Source organism: Augochlora pura, chromosome 4, assembly GCF_028453695.1.
Source record: "Augochlora pura isolate Apur16 chromosome 4, APUR_v2.2.1, whole genome shotgun sequence".
Taxonomy (NCBI): Eukaryota; Metazoa; Arthropoda; class Insecta; order Hymenoptera; family Halictidae; genus Augochlora; species Augochlora pura.
The window spans coordinates 25,725,916-25,744,129 of record NC_135775.1 but is presented as its reverse complement, the minus strand read 5'-3'; the positions used below and the strand labels follow the sequence as shown (position 1 = coordinate 25,744,129).

Below are 18,214 nucleotides of genomic sequence, written 5' to 3'. Positions count from 1 at the left end.
ATCGCGGAAGGAATAATTGATGCGCGAAGAAAATACAATAAAACGCGCTCCACTTTCCGCGCGGCAATTAACGTTATTAGAAGAGCGAAGCGCGGCAGGGGAAAGCTCGAACGATCTAGAATAATGTCAATTGTTGGCTCAGACCCGAGTCCCGTTCAATTCTAACTATCCGCGGCCCGAGAGGGGAGAAGAAAAATTGCGAGATCGCGATTGTGCTCCCTACGGTTTCTTTTCCCCGTGCGTCAACCGAGCCCAAGGATATTTTCGTTTCACTCGGCGGCCTTCGGACGCCCTGCCCCGCGGGTGTTGCAGTTTTAGGAAAAATGCGCGCGGCTATTTCTGGCTAGCGAATCGACTCCGATCGGGTTTCACGAAACCGATTTGCATCGATCGCCGTGCGACCCTCTCCCGCTCGAGCCGTCCGAGAGTCCGACGCTTTTCGCCCGCGTTTACAAATTACGCATTACACGGCGCGATGCGTTCGAATAAATTCAGCTCAATTAAGATCGCGGGCAACTCCGCCGCGCGCATGTAAATCATTCGATTTTGCATGAAAGCCTACGGCCGAACCGCAAAGCGACTTTCTATGGAATCGGTGTCGTCGCGCAGATTCTTTATCGCCGTGGGATTTTTCAAATTTCCACGTTGCATTGTAGTTTTCCGTCGAACCGGGAACGTTTAGAAAGAGAAAGGGAGCCGAGGCGACTCGAGAACGGCCGATAAAGCGCGATAAAATCGAAGAAACATCGATCACGGCCGGAGAATCCTAAGCGCGGCGTCTTATCCACGCATTGAAATCACCACTCGGCGGAGCACGTGTTCGGTGACGCACGATATAAACTCGTTCCCTGTTCCAATTCCTCTCGGGATCGTCGCGCGGAGAGACCTCGACGAGTTATCGTGGAGTACGATTCCGGTTTGCGATACGGGACGGAAAAGCTGGAAGCTCGATTAGCGGAACCGTGACAGCTGGGAGATGAAACGGGGAACGAGAACGCGACGGAGATCGTCTCGCGGAATACCTTGTTGCACTTAGGCCACGGAGCGGTCCCGAATGCGCGATGACAGTCTTTGGTTTTACGGACGACCTTCGTCCACCCGGGTCACATATTCGTCCGTGGTTGCACCAGTTCTCCGTGTTTTCCGTGGTCTCGCGCGCCGGCAACGACGACAGAGAAGAGGAGAAGAGGAGAAGAAGAACGCGCAGCACGAGAACGTTTCACCGCATCTCCCGGCTTCAAGACATTCTGCCAAGTGGTTCCTGGATGAGGCTGCCGTGAAAACTGAGCCGCTGCTCGCGGCTAGAGAGAAAGGCGGACCCGAGCGTGGCCTCCCTCATTGGCAGTTGATACGCGCTGTCCTTTCGTGGACACGCGGCTCTCGAACTCGGAGCCGGGAACATTTCTGCGGGACTGAGACGTTAAAGTCGCGCTTCATTGGCCCCGGCTCCCCAGGGCCGTAACCAAACGGCACGATTTATCCTCGGGGATAATTGGGTCGAGACGTCTCCTTCACCGCGCTCCGTCCAGCCTCCGTCGAGCCATCGCGGTCGTCGATTTCATTTTTTTTCATCTTCCAACGGGACTTTCCAGCATTTTCGAGCTGCCATACGGAAACGCACTTCTCCGAGAAGAAAGTTACCTGGCGGACGCTATTGGTTCGCCAGGTGAAAGTCAGAGTTACCTGGCCGGTTCGTCAGCCAGTGACATCTATCGGCACCTTGACACAATGGTACCCGAGAGTACGATCGATGATATAGTCGGCGAATGGATCCAGACCGGTGGTTCGATCGTTTTATCAACGACCGATGGGCCAGGGATGATCGACTATATTCTTCGAGGGCGTATCATCTCGAAATAAAATTCTTCAGAGTGTGTGTTTCAAAGTGTGAAACAATTTCCAAGATCCGCGTCTCACGAAGCAACCGGATGCGCCGGTTAGACATCGTTTAGATCTCAACGAGGAATTACACGGTCATTAAGGCCGATAACTTCCCGGAGCAGCGCGGTTTACGAACCGACACTGTCAGTTGGATCGCTGCCGGATCAGCCGAGCACAGAGCCGTTCTACAGGATCTGACTCTCGCGATCTCGGAAGATGGGCGATAACATCGCTATGCTGGTCAAGTGGATTCTTCTGCTCCGTAAGTGAAAACTGTGGTAGTCTTATTGGAAGCGTCTCTCAACGGTTGCTTCGCAGGAACGTCGATCGCAGTCGTTGCATTACCATCCCGGGGCTACGTGGTAAAGAATATTCTTATTAATATTAATAACGTTATATTGTTAACCTGTTAGCTGCGTATGACGTGTATACACTTCATAACAAAATGCTAATTTTATCTCTTATAATAAATATACTTCTCCTACGATTTATGTCAAAATGCTTATAGTAATATATTCGTAATTTTCGCACGCTTTAGGATAATTCTATGACAATTACCAAGAAAACTACGCTCAGTATAATTGATAAAAGGTATAACAAAATTTATCTTCTAACTATAAATACGCAGCTAAGTGGTTAAGATCGAAGCTGTAAAAGCTGTACTTGCTTGCAACATATTTCGATTTGTTAAGGATCGACAACGATTGGAGACGTACGAGGAGTTGTCGGAGGAGTCTCTTGATCGCGATCTCTTCCGCAATCTGACGTTCCGATTCTCCTGCGAAGGCAAACCGATCGGCTTGTACGCCGATCCGGACTACGACTGTCGGATCTTCCATGTCTGCGATCACGAGGAGGAAGGAATCCCGGTGATTTGTCCGAATAATACGATGTTCGATCAAAGGGAGAGAATTTGTTCCGACGAAGGGCCGATCGACTGTGAACACGCTGACGAATGGTACCGCAATCTCTTCGATCGCAGTTTACAGCTAATTTTTTATTACACTGTTTAAAGAACAATGTACGTTATTTCAGGTTCTATCTGAACGAGCTGCCATACTCTATAGAAGTACCGGAGGAAAATGGCACGAGGGTGGACGAGAGAGAGGAGATACCCTCCGTGCTGCCTCTCCTGCTATCGTGACACGCGTCAAGTACCATTAGCCGCCTCTGTACTCTAAAGGGACGAATAAAGAAACCAGTTTGCTGGGTTCGAACCGCGCGGCGAATTAATAGCCCGTCGTGTATCGGCGCTTGTTAACACGATTCTCGCGGGAATAAAACCAGCCTCGCTCTTTGTTTTACTCTCCTCGAACACGCCAACGATTTAACTACCCAATAAACATATTAACGCGCCGATCGCCCTCGCGAGCATGTTTCCTCTCCGCGTTCGTAAATGAATTCTCGAATCGCCATTTCCGTAAATCACTTGGATCTCGACGACACTCTCGGGCTCTGAATGGGTTCAACGCACGATCCCGCGATGCCGGCATCGTCGTTTCAACGACGTCCGGTCCGTAAAAACCGGAGCCGATCGCGGGACGAGAGTAATCTCGGTTTTATCCGAGCCCTGACCTTCGCGAGCCCTGCGGGTCCTCGAGGCCCGTCGGTTTCCGATTGCTGCGGGCCCCAGAATTCAATGTGGGCCCACTCTTCTCCTCCGGTGGTTCTTTCTCTTACACACACTGCCAACCGTACGAGCCCCGGCAATTACGCCGCCCGGCATCTCGGGAGATCCTTATCTAGCGCAGTAAAGGTACAAAGGAATTGTTCGTGGCGTAGGGAGAACGAGGGTGCGTGGATTCCCAGACGTTTATTTTTCGTAAACGTAGAACCAGCGCGCAGTTCTTACAAGCTAAGTGTTTTATAATGTGCCGAGCCCGCGGCCGGGCCCGGTTTGCATGATTGAGCGGATCGAGTATATATAGAGATCGATAAAGTGAGAATAGCGTAATGATGAAACAGCTTAGTAACCCGTCACCCGCGTCGCGAAACCCCAGAGGAACGAACGAAGTGAACAGGACCCGAGCGGTTCGTTCCTAATTAGTAATCGAGTGTCTGTGGTCCGTGCTTCTAACTAGAGATGTCTACGATGCCGCTCGCAGCTATCTGTTCTGCCATAGGCTAAAAAAACATGGTACTTCTATCGTTCTAATTTAACGCAATCTTCTTGCTTCCTTGCGCATGCTTCGTAGAATAGTTTCTCGGAATAGCCGAAGAGATAGTTGCGAGCGGCGAAGAGGATGGGAGACAATGGCAGCGGCGACGGCCGTCGGCCACGTTCGGAAGAAAATTAAAGCTAGCCCAATAAACGTTCGCTGTTTAACATCAGCCTGACGGAAACGGTCGACGGACTGCGGAACGATCTACAGTCTCCTCTTAATCCTAGAAAGACCAACTACGATCCTACGGGAGCGCTATAACCCTAGAACCCTGGCGTCGTGGAGAAACGCGTCCGGTGGGTGCCCAAGAAGCGAACGCGTGTCCCCGGATGCTCGATACCACCCATTCCTTATCCCTAGAGGCTGCAGGCTGCGCAGTCGGCAGGTCGAATTTCAACGACGTCGAACGCTGGATCCCTCTACGGTGTACTCTAATGCTGATCGTCTCAGTTACGAGGCTTACAGTCCGCGATAATGAGAATTAGAGGGCCAGGTGATGCCCGGCCCGACCTTATGGTTATCGTAAACGTATTTGATCTGAGGGTGCGTGTTCGCCCCGAAGAAGGAGTCGCGGATCATCCCGATTATCGCCGAGCCCATCGCCATGTTGCTGATCATGCCAGCCATCGAGGCGGCCGCCTTCGCGTGGGCCACCGCCGTCTGCAGCAAGAACGAGAAGATCAAGCCCAGCCCGGGCATCATCTGCATCATCTTGTTCTTCATAGCTCTGCCGAGGTGCACGATGGAGCTGGTCATCTTCTTCGGCAGGAATTCCTCGTCCAGCCTGGGCAGCTTCACCATGAGCACCGACTTCTTGTCCTTCTCCAGCCGATCGTCCGCGATCTTGTTGTCCTCGATCTCCTCCAGCCTCTCCTCGACCAGTTCCTTCAGATGCTTGCTCGAATGCTTGTCCAGGAAGGACTTGAAGAAGTTTTTCGCTCTCTTCTGTCTTTGCCTTTGCTCTTGGTCCCTGGAGGCTTCTTTTTCGAGGTTGTACGTTTCCTGGTTTATCTGGCTGCCCAAAGAGAGAATGTCCACCTCCTTGTTCTCTTCCGGCGGATTCTCCTCCAGGTTTCTCAGTTTATGGTTGAAGGTCTGCAACTTGTGAGCGAGTCTGCCGTGCAGCCTCGGACCGAACAGGACTTCGAACGCGTTGTACGCGTCTTCGAGGCCGAAGAATTTGCCGTCTTCGCCTTCCGGCTCCGTTTCGTTCGCCTTGATCTTGTCCAGGAACATCGTGATGATCTCGTCGTCGTTCATCGACCTCATGATGTCGACGTACTCCTCGGTATCCTTCAAAAACTGGATCTCGCCCTCTCTGGAGATGTCGATGCTCTTCTCCTTCTTCTCCTTGTCCCTCCTCGGCTTCTCGGACTCGGGCCGCTGATCCAAAACCTCCTCCATGATGTCGCTGATGATCGTCAGGATGCTGGGTAAGTTCTTGTTGTCTTTGAGCTTGGCGCCTCTGCCCTCCCTGAAGCCGGAGAAGCTGATACCGAGCTCGCCGTTCCCGTAGCCCTTGACCTTCAGGAAGCCCAGGTTCGTCTGGAACTTCTCCTCGACGACCTGCTTGTACCAGTCGAGCAGGTACTGCTCGATCGAGTCCTTCCTCTGCAGCATCTCCTTCTCGAAATCATCGGTCGACATCCCGAAGAACTCCTGCACCTGGTTCTCCGTGGTGATGCCGCGGCCGAGGAACCCGAGGACGGGGAATTGGTTGACGATCAAGGGCCACACGAAGATGCCGACGCACCTGATGAAGCTGAGACCGGTGATGCAGTTGACCACCTGCTGAGCGATGCCTCTGCCCTGCACGGGGTCCACGTCCTCCACGATCTTGATGATCTCGTACTGATCGGCCGACAAGGCGCTCCTAACCGTGACGTTCAACGTGTCTGCGAAGTAGCTCGTCGGCTTCGAGCTCGATTTGCCGCGCGACTCCGCGTTCTCCCGCATTTTGATCAGAAGCTGAAGGTACTCGGACTCCGAGGTGTTGGGGAACGCTGCGGACGATTCCCAGGTGTCGGGTGTCTCGACGGTCTCGTAGTAGGTCTTCGTCACGTCCACGCTCCGGCGTTCTCTGCTCCTCGCTGCCGACTCCTCCGTGGCCGCTGCCAGCTGAACGATGTCGGCAAGCTGGACCCGATCCTTCGAGATGTCTACGAAGATGCCAGGCGGCTGGCCTGCGTACCCGGGTACAGCTCCCTCGTTATCTGCAAACAGAACCAGGTCAGAGATCACCCGGACTACCTAGCTGAACGTCGTACCAACGATGGATTCACCTACTGACGGCGTAAACGCTGGCGATCCTTGGATAGGAATCAGCTGGTCTCCCGTGGTCACTTGCGGCGATTGTCCAGAGAACTGCAGGGTTAGTGCTGGCTGAGGAATGGCTTGCGGAAGTCCGACGGGAAGCTCGGAGAAACCTGGAATAGGCCGAATGTTGGAGGGTAAGTCTGACGGAGGAGGAAAAGGGCTGACGGATATCGGGCGACTCTCCGGCGATTTGAAGATCTCGTAGAAGTCTACCACGAAGCCTGGGCGATTCCGTTGCACGGCCGGCCACGTGATGTTCTGCGTGCAGCCAACGAAGTCGTATTCCTTGGTACATTTCTCTATTCTGGCGATGTACGTCGCCCTCTCTTCCGCCGGGATGCCCAGCTTCGCGAGCTTGACGATGTTCTGCTGGCGTCTGGTCAGGTGTGACAGAGACGGGTTGCTCTCGTCCAAGAATGCTCGCTTGAGATTAGAGTCCCTGTTCAAAGCGTCCACCAGGATTCTCTCTATCCTCTCCTCGACCTTCTCCAACGCCAATCCCTCGAGCTTCAGGTTCTCCTGAGTGGGCAGAGCTTCTATGTTGGAACCCTGTGATTTTTCCGTGAGGAACAGCCTGATCCTAGGTATGCTCTGATAGCCGCCAAAGTTCGGGAAGCTCGGCAGCCAGGGATAAGTCTGCGCGATCGTCGGCCAGGTGACATCTCTGACGCACTGCAGGAACACCTTGTCGCTCAGGCAGGATCTCAGCCTGTCGAGGTAACTGGCCCGAGCGGTGACGGGCAACAGGTTTTCAGCGATGCTCAGGATGTTGACCTGCTGCTCGGACAGGCTCTTCTGAAAGTCCTGGGACCTGGCTGGAGCTGAAGGAGCCGGAAGGTTCGGGAGAGAGAGCTGCACGGCCTTCAGGATGTTGAGGATCACCGTTTCGGGTAGCTCGTTGAAGATAGGGACGAATCTCGTGTCGGTGATGGTCACTTTCGTGTCCCCGTGCTGGCCAGTTTTCACGTCCGTCTCTGATAGAGGAGGAGCATCCGTGTTGGAGCTGGGTTCCGTTATGTTCTGCTTGGTGCTGTCACCGGGGGAAGGTCCGCTGCTGGGGGGATTCGTTATGCTGCCGAAATTGGGGAAGCTGGGCAGCCAAGGGAAGTAGCCGGACAAGGTCGGCCAGATCACGTCCCTGGTGCAGACCAGGAAGTTGTTCACGCGGAGGCAAGAGATCAACTTGTTTGAAAAATCGTTGCGAATGCTCTCCGGAAGAAGGCCGTCCACGATGTTCACGATGTTCACCTGTTGCTCGTTCAGCAGGTTGATGAACTGCTGGCTCTTGATGGTCGAAGGAGGACCAGTGCCACGGTTCAGGTTCAACGACTGCAACTGCACCGAACGAACGATGTTGAGGATCACGGTCTCGGGATGCTCGGTGAATATAGGGACGAACCTGGTCCCGGTCACGCTGATCACCGGGACATTCTGCTGCACCTTGTTCCTGGACTCTTCGTCTTGAAAACGGTTCGTAATCACCTTCTCGCCTTCCCCTTCGGAGAAGACGCGCTCCTGCAGCTTTTCTGTAGGATTTGCGGACGGTTCCTTGGACTCTGGTGCCGCCTGAGCAACGCTGATCGGTTCTTTGCTCTCCAACGATGGGAACGCTGGCAGATTGGTGACGTACCTGGTCAGCGTGGGCCATATCACGTACCTGGCGCAGTCGATGAAGTTGTCGCTCCTTTGGAGGTACACGATCACCTCGGTCACCAGACCCGGTCTAGCGATCGAAGGTATCAGGGACTCCGATACCCGCAGAATGTCGAGCTGTGGTCTCGTGAACTTGGTGAACATGACCACGTTTCCGGTGAGAACGAACGGCGTGATGTCCGGGCTCCTGCCGATGGAGTTTTGAACATCCAGCAGCATATTCAAGATCTTCGACTCCAACTCGTTGGACGACTGTAGGGTGTCCGCCGGTCGTTCTTTCAGCAGCACGTACGCCGGCGGTTCCGGCTGCTCCGAGGAGCCACCGAAAGGCCAGTAGGACCCCAGATCCGGGACACTCGGCAGTGAAGGGATGTAGTCGACGATGTTCGACCATCCTGGAACCTGGAAGTCGGGCAAGATGCCAGAGATGTCCGGGAAATTTGGTATGAACTGTCTGACGGTGGGCCAAGTGGAGTACTTGATGCAGGCCAGGTAATTGAACTCCTTCATGCACTCGACGGTTTTCTGGACGAACTGCGAGCGATAAGCGACTGGGATCAGTTGCTCGGCCATGCTGATGGAAAGCAATTGGTCTTGAGGTATCAGAGCGATGTAAGAGTCCGCGGACTGGTCTATGAAGGACGGCGAGGCCGATAGGCGTGGCTGCTCCTTCAGAGTGTTCTGGAGAACCTGGATAATGGTAGCCTCGGGCTTCGGCCTTTTAGATCGCGTGGCGTCGGCATCGACCACTTCCGGCAGCTCGCCGACGTCTCCTCCGTCCATGATGGGGAACGGAACGATCGGGTACTGCGGATACTGGGGGTACTGAGGGTATTGCGGGTACTGCGGATACAGGTCGTAGACAGGATACCAGTTCTGATAGTCGGGGAACGCCGGCAGTGCCGGGAAGTACTGCTTGATCATGGGCCAGGCGAAGTACTTAATGCAGCTGAAGTACTCGAATCTGCGCACGCAGGAGAACATCCTGTTGGAGTATTCCTGGCGCAGCGCCTGCGGCAGCAGCTTCTCCGCCATCAGCAGGATGTGCAGCTGATCCGACGAGAGCAGGTCCTTCAGCGTCTCGTTCTTCGGGTCGACGTACGACACCAGGGTCTGATCGATGGGATACGTCTCCAGAGCATCCTGCAGGATGTTGTACACGACGGACTCCGGCGTGATCAGCTTGACACGGTGGATGCTCTGGGCCCTGCCCGACTTCTGTTTGTTCCCCTGAAACAAGTCAAACACATTGATCTCGATTGGTATCGCCCCGTAGTCCGGGAGATAGTTCGCCAGGACCGGCCACACGAAGATCCTTATGCAGTTGATAGCGCTGAGACCGCGGATGCACTCCACCACGTTGGTCGCGAACGATTGACGCTCCCTGACCTCCAGCAACTGCTCCGCACACCTGAGTATCCGCAGCTGCACGTCCGTCAGTCCGAGATCCTTCGTATTGCCCAAGTAGGAAGCGCTCGAAGGCTCTATCTTCTTCGAGGACAGGACCTGCTCCAACGCGTTCAGTATCTGGTTCTCGGTGAACTTGGGTAACTCGGGAAGCAGCTCGGCGGCCTGCTCCCTCAGCCGGAACACGGACGTCTTGTCCCTTATCTGATTCTGAAGCGCTACCGCTCGATCCTTCCACTTCTTGTAGGGCGTAAAAATCCCTAGGACTTGTCTAGATTGAAATGGGTTAGTAACCTTTACCTTGGTCTCCTGTTCCAGTCGGACGTTCTCCTGCGCGATCACTGCCTCGTCCAGTCCAGCCTGTCGCTTGGAGGTCAGGACCTTGGCCTCGTCCAGGTTGTCCACCTTTTGAGCGTCCAACGCGTCGTCGCGGATCGAGATCAGCTTCTTGATCTGGCCTTCTACGATCGACTGCTGCTCCCCGTCCGGTATCTTCTTCTCTTCGGCGCTCAGGTAGACGGTGGAGCTCTTGCGTCTCGATTTGCTCTGAGCATCGTCCAGGAACCTGTGTCCTCTGTTCTTGTTGGCCTCGTCTTCGATCTCCACGTTCTCTTTCTCCGGGTCGGCATCGATCAGTCCCGACTTGCGGGAAGGGCTTGGCGAGTTTTCTTCTGGCACCCCGGTGTTCAGGAACGCCTCGGAAGGATCTACCAACTTCGGGCCAGCTTGGACCCAGTCCTCCGCGCGTTCCCCGAAACCTACCAGCTGGCGAGCACCGGCATCGTTGATCGCAACGTCGGAAACGTTCTCCTGATAAGGCACGGCTCCGTCGGCGTCCACCTGACCGTCGAACCTGCGGATCCCCTCGTCCTTGGGATTCTCTATCCGCTCCACGGGGATCCCCGCCTTGTCGCGCACCTCCGACTTGAGAGCGACGTCGTTCCGCCTCCTCTTCTTGGCCACGGCGGCATCCTCGTCTTGCTGCTTCAGGATCTCGCTGCCCGGGTCCCCGAGCTCGGCGTTCGTTTCTTGGCCGACCTTCCTTGTCTCCTGGTTCTCAAGGAGGTCGATCTTCCGGATGTCCACCGCGGCGTTCCTTCCCGACGACCGATCAGCGAGCTGCTCGGCATCGTCCTTGCCAGCTTGCAGCGGGGGGTCCCCAGCCTCCGGCTGCGAAACCTTGCCTTGGAGACTCCCCGTTTCCGCAGACTCGATCTTCTCATCTTTAACAGCATCGGTCCGGTCCACGGCGAGCTTCTCCGGAACTAGATCGGCCGCGTCGCTGCTCTTGATCGAAGCTAGGCTCGCGGTGGGCTCACTCTCGACTGCCGAAAGCTTGACCCCGGGCTCCAGAAGCGGGGCGGCTCGTTCATCGCGGGTGACGCTGCGCGCTCCGCCACCGTCGACGACGAACAGCAGCAACAGAAGACAGAGGCAGGACCGAAGGACCAGGCTGAGGAAGGTACTCGTAGGCTGTGGGCGTCGCGAGTTGAGTGCTCTCATGGTCGCGGTCGAGAGGCGAATGTCTCGGCCACTTCTGAGCCGGTCTATGGTCAGCCATGTCGGAGAGGTATGGTAATACACATACCATCGCCCGACGAAGGTGCCCGTGAGAGCGCACGCACAGGTTCAGCCAACGAGACGCGGGGAACCGCGAGACTGTGTGGATAGGGCGACGGAGGAGCCGGGCATTTCCATTTTTACGCTGCCGTCCGCTCCGTCCCCCCCTCGACGTGCCTCCGCAGGGTTGCCGGAGAGGATCGGGTTCACGGTCTAACGGGTGTAGATGCATTTAGCTCCGAGTATCCTACGGTCAACCCATCGGGAACGGAGAGATTCGTGGAACATCTTCGCGGCGGTCCCTCCGCGCGCAGCACCCATCCTCGTTTTATTCTCCGCTCTCGGCTAATGACAGTTTCTTGCCACGGCCGCGAATTAGATCCTGTCCTCCGGAGAACGATTTGAATAATCGAAACGATGCCACAGGCCGGCTACCATCTCTTCCACCGATGCCTCCCTTCGCGGCCGTACGCCGTAACGAGCCAATTAACCTTGGAGATGCTCGGAAAATAACCCGGCACGCCTCGTTCGCGCGAGATCTCGGCTGGCTATTCGAACCACCCGGTCGTTTGTGTTCCGTTCTTTGGTACCACGTTGTGTGTGTCCCTCCTCGGGAGCCTATTCAGCCGGCAGCCGTCTTCTCTAGGGTCGACATACATCGCCTGGGACGCGATCGCCGCGGAAAAACTAGTCCCCCGAGTCTCAGAGTACCTGCGGCTGGACGCCGTTATAGGTACAGAGAATCAGGGTTCCAACGATTTTCGCGATCGGTCAATCGACTGCGTTCTCCTTGCACGGCCTGGCCATCCTCGCGACGCGACAGGAAGCCTAGTTCGTGCGCTACCATTAGAGAAGCCGTTGAACTCTTGGCGAACGGACACTATGGTGAACGGACCAAAAGAGAATGTGTCTGTTACAGTAGCAGCTGGTGTACGCCAGCGTGGCGAATATTTCAACGACGACCGGATAAGTTCAAGTTCTCGTCGATCATCTAGGTTAACCCTCGCGGAACGAACGCGGTTCAATAGAAACTCAGTTCTTTCGCCTGCGTACAATTTTTTTCCTGCGAGATTCTTTCGAGGGTCAGAAACGGTGACCTCTCCGTAGTTCGTTTTGCGAGGGTTAACGACCGTCGACGGGGCGAGGATCGCAGGGCCCCGATTAAAAATTCCGCGGAACCCTGAAGCGACTCCTGCGGCGATCGCGATTTTCTCAGCAATTCCTCGGCCGAACCATTAAAGCGTTCCCCGCGTTTTGTACTCTCGTTGCAGATGAAAAGGGAGCAAGAAGGCGGCGCACGGGGGAGACGGGCGGGAGAAGAGGCCAGCCGCGGAGATGCAGCACGAACAAAGTGCAGGCAGGCCGAGATTCAGGTTCGACTTCGACGCGGCTGGTTCTGGCGCAAAGGGGTTGTATTTTTAGTCCTTGAGGGAATATCGAGACTAGAGGGACGGGCCAGGGAGCAGGAGAGGTGCACGCCGGCCGGGGTAAAGAATTTTTACGACTCGCATTATTTTCCAAGATGGCCACGTTCGTTCGTTCGTTGTTCGCTTCCTTCCCCTCGTGCTCCCTCTTCGTTCGCCGGCTTCACCGAGCAAGAGCCGACGCGGTAAACCTGTACCGCGTTTCTTCCTTTTATCCGGTATGCGGTAGGCTGTCTCTTAAGCTGCGCTCACAACGGCCCGGACGGATTCCGACGACCATAACAACCACCATCGAAAGTGCGTTCCCGACAGGTTTACGCGTTCATCCGCGTCGATGTTGCGCTCTCGGTTTCGACGGGAGCCAAGCAAATTTCGTTCCCCACGATCGAAACCGATCTTCTCTTTGTTCGCAGTTTGGCCGGGGAAATCCGTCAACTATTTAGAGAACGGCGCGTTAAGAGGTCAGCCGGCTATATCGACTCGCTGGAAATCCCATTAGCTGGCGCAATTACATCGAGATTACAAACCGGTAGCATTAACCGCGGCGTGAACGCGGCTCGCTTCTAATTAACCCAGGATCGTTGGCCAACCGAATGGACGTTTAACCCAAAAACCACACGATCTATTACTTCGCGCTCTTGATCTTTCGACGCGGCCGCGGCGCAACTACTCGCAGAGAGAATCGTGGCGCGACGCGTTACACGCTCCGGGCAATCCTTCGATTCCGGGACGACGACCGTGACAGTGATACCGAAAGTGGGACGCGGTGCAATCGGCCGGTGCACGAAACAATTGCCCCGAATCATTTCGCGTACGTTCGCATTCTACGTTCTGCGAGTGGTATAGCGTGTAACGATGGCTCTGCACCAGGCATCGACCGAGATAAAACTAAGCTAACGTTGTTTCTACGAACGCGATCGCTTCGCTCGCTCTCGCTAAGAACCGTGTTCCATGGACATTCGCTCGCTAATGAAGAAACGTATTTGGCCGAGCGGTATGTTTTTCAACGGCGGGATGGGCGGTAATTCGAGGCCGGAAACGGGTCTTGGGATTGGTAAGCGGTCGCGCGAAAATGCCCGCGTGCCTGGAAAGGCAGCCAGGCGATTATCGGGCCGGCATGGGCCGCGTGCGGCGCGGCGCGCCGCGGCGTGTTCGCGGCGGTCGGCGCGCGAGTAACGTGCTCCATGGGCTGTGATCGAAAAGTGTTTCAAGCGTTGTGTTCCCGTCCCGCTGACGAAATTCCCGGGGAGCAGCAGTGAATTCGAAGCGGCGCGCCGCGCGCAGATCTACCGCGCACGCGTCTCTTCGAAGGCGATCGTCTTTTCAGTTGGAACGGCCGCTCGGCCGCTCGTCCGAATCATACGGCGACTCGTGCGGGCTCGATTAACACGTCTCGCGAATACCGCGGTCCCACCTGCCGAAATCCACGAGATACGTCCGAGTGAACAGAAGCCTCGCGCATCCACGCCAACCCGTTCGCCGAGTGCACCGGGCCCCGGCTCTGTCGATCAACACGGTCACGTGACCGCGTGGCAACCGGTTCGATAATGCGGCCGATTGGCTGGACGATCGCGTGCCTGCTGCTCGCGGCAGGTTTTTCAAAATGCGCCAGCGCCGAGACCGCTGAGCTGGACCACGGCCAAGTCGAAGCCACCAAGCTTTTGCCGATTTCCAAGGACAACGTCGACCCCGACGTTCAAGTGGTCAAGGAGTTCTTGGATGGGCTGATCGATGGCGGGAGTGACCAAGGTGAGTAAACAACGGCTGGCCGATGTTTATCTTCGACGCCTGTCTCGCGGATCTCGTCGATGACTGCGGATCTTTCTGCAAAGTAATAATTCCTTGTATTAATTCTCTTTCACCATTTTTAAAGTCATCAATTCTTTCCATTGTTCCTTATTCAACCTATTAATTTCTGTCATGATAATATCTCTCTCGACGCAGATTTAATTTCAATTGATACAGGACCACTAAAGTCAGAATTATTTGCAGTCATTTTACGAAACATAGAAACACACTTCGTGGGCTACGACTTTCTAATTTGGAATGATCCAGCGCGCCGCGGATTTTTTGTCGGCGATTAACGATTTTGTAATTGCATAGGGAGCAGCCAGGCGAGAACGTTCGGATTGAAGCGCATACAATTCATGCTAATGCCGATGGTGTACAAAATGGGTGTGATGATGACCATGCTGACAGTGTTGACGGTGATCTCGTTGAAAGGATTGCTAATCGGTAAGCACGAATTATGGGCTATTGTTCCCTTGCACGGAAACATAACGGTGCGGGAGTTTGGTGTGCGCGCGAGGTGCATACCGAATCAGGAGACATCGTCCTATTTATCGATAATGTGCCGCCATGATTCACGGGGCTAGCTTTGGACGCGTTTCGCCGAATTTTACCGGTGGACCCACTTTCCTTTTTTTGATTAGTATTGATACCGTCGCGTGCACTCGGCTGTGAACCCCTTTTGATAAACGCTGGCCTGCGGAATGCCAATTATTATCTTCCTACAAGCTCGGCGGAATGGAAAGGTTCTTAGGGTCATCTACTATTATTATATTAGTATATTATTATTCAAATTGCAGAGATTTATCTATTATAAGTAGCTTTGGACCTCTTCTGATCCATGAACCATTAATAATTCATTTATAAGTTGTCTATTTTATATATGCGTTACATGCCGTAAATACTATTTTTATAAATTAATATAATATCGCTCGTAAGGTAACGACCTGTAATTTACAGCACAGGAAACAATTCGCAATCGCCTGGCATTCTTTACTCTAGTTTAAGGTATCATTACACTACGCAGCGTGAACTGACACTAATTTGGTTGCAGGTGTGACCCTCCTGGTGCTAAAGCTCGGCACGATAATAGCGAAGGTATCATCCGGTTGGCAGCAGAACGCGTCGCAGCAGCCGATCCACGTGCACGTGCACAACTCTGCGCCGATGGCTCACCATCAGGCGTACAACGGATGGATGCCACACAGCGGTCCAGACAGCGACGAACATTATTATTACAGAGGATAATAATATGTCGTTTCGTTCTTTCCACGGATGAGAAACTGTTCCACCGACGACGACCACAAACGGAACCAGGCTATCGCGCATCCTGGTAGTTATTTTTCTTTATCGGCCATTTTTTCCATTCGGAATGGGCAGCGTCGGGCTGGCCGCTGCGGTTTTCTATCCAACCAACGTGCACCGGAGACGATCTAGGAGATCGGAAACACGTGGATCGTGGACTTTCTCGCAATCCGGAAGCATTTCTCGCGAACCAAAGGAACTGTACAACTCGTGACCACGAGTCTAGACCGATTTTATTTAACCGACGTCGACAACGTCGTCCGCGGGACTTGGTACAACCCCCCGAGCCAAGTGCACGGATCCTATTGGGATCGTTGGATCGATGCGTAGAACCAAATTTTTAGATTAAGTCGACTTAGTTCGATCCCTTCGTTTCGCAAGCGCTGCGGACCCGCTCGCTTTCGATTGCTAGTATTATTTTTCTACGTGGGAGTACTTCCGTCGAGCGTCTTGGGAACGAAAGGGCTAAGAGACAACCGTATACCTCAATTTTACTAGTAGCTCGTAAGCATCATTACCGCCTTATATTTATGAATCGATGTATACCGTCGTCGAAAGTTATTTATTAAAACCATTGTCAATCGCCACTCTCCGTTGTCCTGTCAAGACTTTCAGCTGACCCAGACTTTCAGAATCAGTCGAAATCGAGAGCAGAATTTCCCTGCGAGAAGCTCGCGGAATCCGAGCTCGAGGAGAATTCGGAAACCGGAGGCAGAAAGTGGAGAATCGGGTGTTTGACTTTTCGGAGCTTCGGAGGAGGCTCGCGGGAGTTCGAATTGAATTTTCCGCGGTTCATGGTCCGCTGGCGGCGCGGGAGCCCGGCAGCCAACCGCCGTGTGCACATTCTAGACTGCGGCACGAATTGAATCGACAGACTGCACACTGCACAGACCCAGATTCCTGGCTTAGTGGGGTACGCTTAGAGCAAAAAAGGAAAAATCTTTGCTCTCCGCTCCGCAGATCGGTCAGTAGTCTCAAGCGCAGCGATCGGCGAGCTTCTTCCTGTCCGTCCATCAAATATTCCATAGAATAAGCCCTTGATCGCGCGACGCCGTTATCGACGCACCGTTCGACTCGTCGACGATCGCGTCCTCGGAATACCGCGAATCAGTGATACCGGAAGTGGAGAGGCGGAAGCGACGAGTGCATGGAATTACTCTAGGCGAGCGAACCCGTCGGTAACGGTCTCTGGTATTCAGATTTTGCGCTCGATAGCCGAGGGAAATCGATTTAATAGCGATGGGAAACGCGGCGCGAGATCCAGACGTTCCTCGGCTCTGATCCATCGATCTGCACCCTTCGGACCCTCGAGTCCATTGATCTCGGATCGTAGGTTTATCGAACTCGACGCTATGAACGGACCGGAAACGCTGGCGTGGTGGCTCTGCTTCGCGATCGCGGTCAACAAACTCATCGCGGCCGATCAGGATGCGAAGGACCTCGCGGACTCGAACGAGACCCTGCAATTCGATATATCCGAAGGGATCAAGTTCCAGTTCGCGAACAACGAGACCACTGTCGTCGTACGAATGTCTGCTCTGCTGGCAGGTGAGAATGTCGAGCATGATCGAGACGCTCCAGTTTAGTCAATAGCGTTCAGAGTCTCTTCTTTCAGACGACGACAGCGAACAAAGGGCCGCCTCGGGAAGACTGAAGTTCAAAGGAATTTTGAACAGGATCGGATCCACCATGATGATGGTCCCTCTTATTATGCAGGTGCGACGCTGCTCTCGATTTAACAAAATGCCGCCGGCTCTCGGAGCGATTAATTAATAAACTGCGGATTATTTTGTGCAACGAAGACATTACGTGGTTATGTCACTCTTGGCGTATTAAGATCGTTAGGAACAATATTTATTCAGCACAAAGATCGGCAGTTTATTAATTATTACATCTTGGTACTCAGTTCGCCGAAAATAGATCGCCGGTATTTATGAAGTAGGAAGTAGCAACTGGGTCATTTTAATTGGTCCGATAATTCTAGTGTTAGCGCGGCCGCTGCCAAACGCTGCCCAGTGTAACGAGCGCCGTGATTCCAAAGAGAAAGTCAAATCGATTAATAGTGCACGGCGTTAGCTCTAGCAATTATCGACCATACTTTGTTAGAATTTCGTGTGCGTGATAGAATTAACGTTATGGCGAACTCGCAGAGATCCGCGGTACAATTGCTATGTCAGCGAACGCGTTTTAACGGACGTCTATTAATTTACAGATAATGTCGTTGCCGGGCACCCTCGCCTCGATAAAGTTCAGCCTGCTGCGGAGCATCGTCGTGGGTAAGCTGGCGATGCTGATCATCCTATACAACGCGTTGAAGAACTCGCAAAGGTCGGAGGTGGTCGTGGTCCATAAACCCGAATACCACGAGCACTATTATCACAGTTATCATCAACCGGAAGACGACGACGAGGGTTGGCTAGGCAGATGAAAACGACGTCACCCGGAAACCGTCACTCAACGAACCGATCATCGGCCCTGCCTCTCGTTCGATCGGCCGCGAAGCGAGCTGTTACTTGATTCGTGCACCCGATTTTTGTACGATTTGTAACTCTGCCACGGAAATATACGGTTGATCAACAGTGTTACGATGCTCCACGTAATAATCGACGAAACGAAGCGATATGGTTCCCAAGAGCGACGCTACACGCGGAGATCAACGCCTAGACGCTCGGTGACCCACTTAGGGACCCGTGTAACGGCATTTCGGTCCAGATTCTG

General features: G+C 53.9%; 4 protein-coding genes across 4 annotated transcripts; 3 read left to right on the top strand and 1 right to left on the bottom strand.

Annotated features, from left to right (window-relative positions):
• The first annotated feature begins 2,097 nt into the window (after positions 1–2,097).
• LOC144469331 (uncharacterized) lies at positions 2,098–3,025 on the top strand. Its single transcript, XM_078179477.1, has 4 exons — positions 2,098–2,143; positions 2,200–2,243; positions 2,574–2,839; positions 2,917–3,025. The coding sequence occupies exons 1-4, from the start codon at positions 2,098–2,100 to the stop codon at positions 3,023–3,025; spliced, it is 465 nt and encodes a 154-aa protein (XP_078035603.1).
• A 1,477-nt stretch (positions 3,026–4,502) lies between these two features.
• Positions 4,503–10,937, bottom strand: LOC144469219 (uncharacterized). Its single transcript, XM_078179237.1, has 3 exons — positions 9,720–10,937; positions 6,326–9,242; positions 4,503–6,256 (listed from the first exon to the last, which is right to left on the bottom strand). Exons 1-3 carry the CDS (start codon positions 10,920–10,922, stop codon positions 4,503–4,505), a joined length of 5,874 nt encoding a protein of 1,957 aa, XP_078035363.1. The 5' UTR covers positions 10,923–10,937.
• Positions 10,938–13,909: 2,972 nt separating this feature from the next.
• LOC144469010 (uncharacterized) lies at positions 13,910–16,012 on the top strand. Its single transcript, XM_078178855.1, has 3 exons — positions 13,910–14,152; positions 14,507–14,638; positions 15,246–16,012. The coding sequence occupies exons 1-3, from the start codon at positions 13,951–13,953 to the stop codon at positions 15,437–15,439; spliced, it is 528 nt and encodes a 175-aa protein (XP_078034981.1). The 5' UTR covers positions 13,910–13,950; the 3' UTR covers positions 15,440–16,012.
• Positions 16,013–16,848: 836 nt separating this feature from the next.
• On the top strand, positions 16,849–17,924 carry LOC144469195 (uncharacterized). Its single transcript, XM_078179178.1, has 3 exons — positions 16,849–17,044; positions 17,112–17,212; positions 17,709–17,924. The coding sequence occupies exons 1-3, from the start codon at positions 16,849–16,851 to the stop codon at positions 17,922–17,924; spliced, it is 513 nt and encodes a 170-aa protein (XP_078035304.1).
• The last annotated feature ends 290 nt before the right edge of the window (positions 17,925–18,214 follow it).

What these genes read in the sequence shown, in the direction of transcription:
- LOC144469010 (XM_078178855.1), top strand. Translation starts at nt 13,951, where the DNA reads ATGCGGCCGATTGGCTGGACGATCGCGTGCCTGCTGCTCGCGGCAGGT. An exon ending in CGATGGCGGGAGTGACCAAG is followed by an intron (nt 14,153 to 14,506) that starts GTGAGTAAACAA and finishes GTAATTGCATAG; the next exon opens with GGAGCAGCCAGGCGAGAACG. An exon ending in GTTGAAAGGATTGCTAATCG is followed by an intron (nt 14,639 to 15,245) that starts GTAAGCACGAAT and finishes ATTTGGTTGCAG; the next exon opens with GTGTGACCCTCCTGGTGCTA.
- LOC144469195 (XM_078179178.1), top strand. Translation starts at nt 16,849, where the DNA reads ATGAACGGACCGGAAACGCTGGCGTGGTGGCTCTGCTTCGCGATCGCG. An exon ending in AATGTCTGCTCTGCTGGCAG is followed by an intron (nt 17,045 to 17,111) that starts GTGAGAATGTCG and finishes CTCTTCTTTCAG; the next exon opens with ACGACGACAGCGAACAAAGG. An exon ending in TGGTCCCTCTTATTATGCAG is followed by an intron (nt 17,213 to 17,708) that starts GTGCGACGCTGC and finishes ATTAATTTACAG; the next exon opens with ATAATGTCGTTGCCGGGCAC.
- LOC144469219 (XM_078179237.1), bottom strand. Translation starts at nt 10,922, where the DNA reads ATGAGAGCACTCAACTCGCGACGCCCACAGCCTACGAGTACCTTCCTC. An exon ending in GACTGGAACAGGAGACCAAG is followed by an intron (nt 9,243 to 9,719) that starts GTAAAGGTTACT and finishes GACTTGTTTCAG; the next exon opens with GGGAACAAACAGAAGTCGGG. An exon ending in AGCGTTTACGCCGTCAGTAG is followed by an intron (nt 6,257 to 6,325) that starts GTGAATCCATCG and finishes TTCTGTTTGCAG; the next exon opens with ATAACGAGGGAGCTGTACCC.
- LOC144469331 (XM_078179477.1), top strand. Translation starts at nt 2,098, where the DNA reads ATGGGCGATAACATCGCTATGCTGGTCAAGTGGATTCTTCTGCTCC. An exon ending in CAAGTGGATTCTTCTGCTCC is followed by an intron (nt 2,144 to 2,199) that starts GTAAGTGAAAAC and finishes GTTGCTTCGCAG; the next exon opens with GAACGTCGATCGCAGTCGTT. An exon ending in TACCATCCCGGGGCTACGTG is followed by an intron (nt 2,244 to 2,573) that starts GTAAAGAATATT and finishes CGATTTGTTAAG; the next exon opens with GATCGACAACGATTGGAGAC.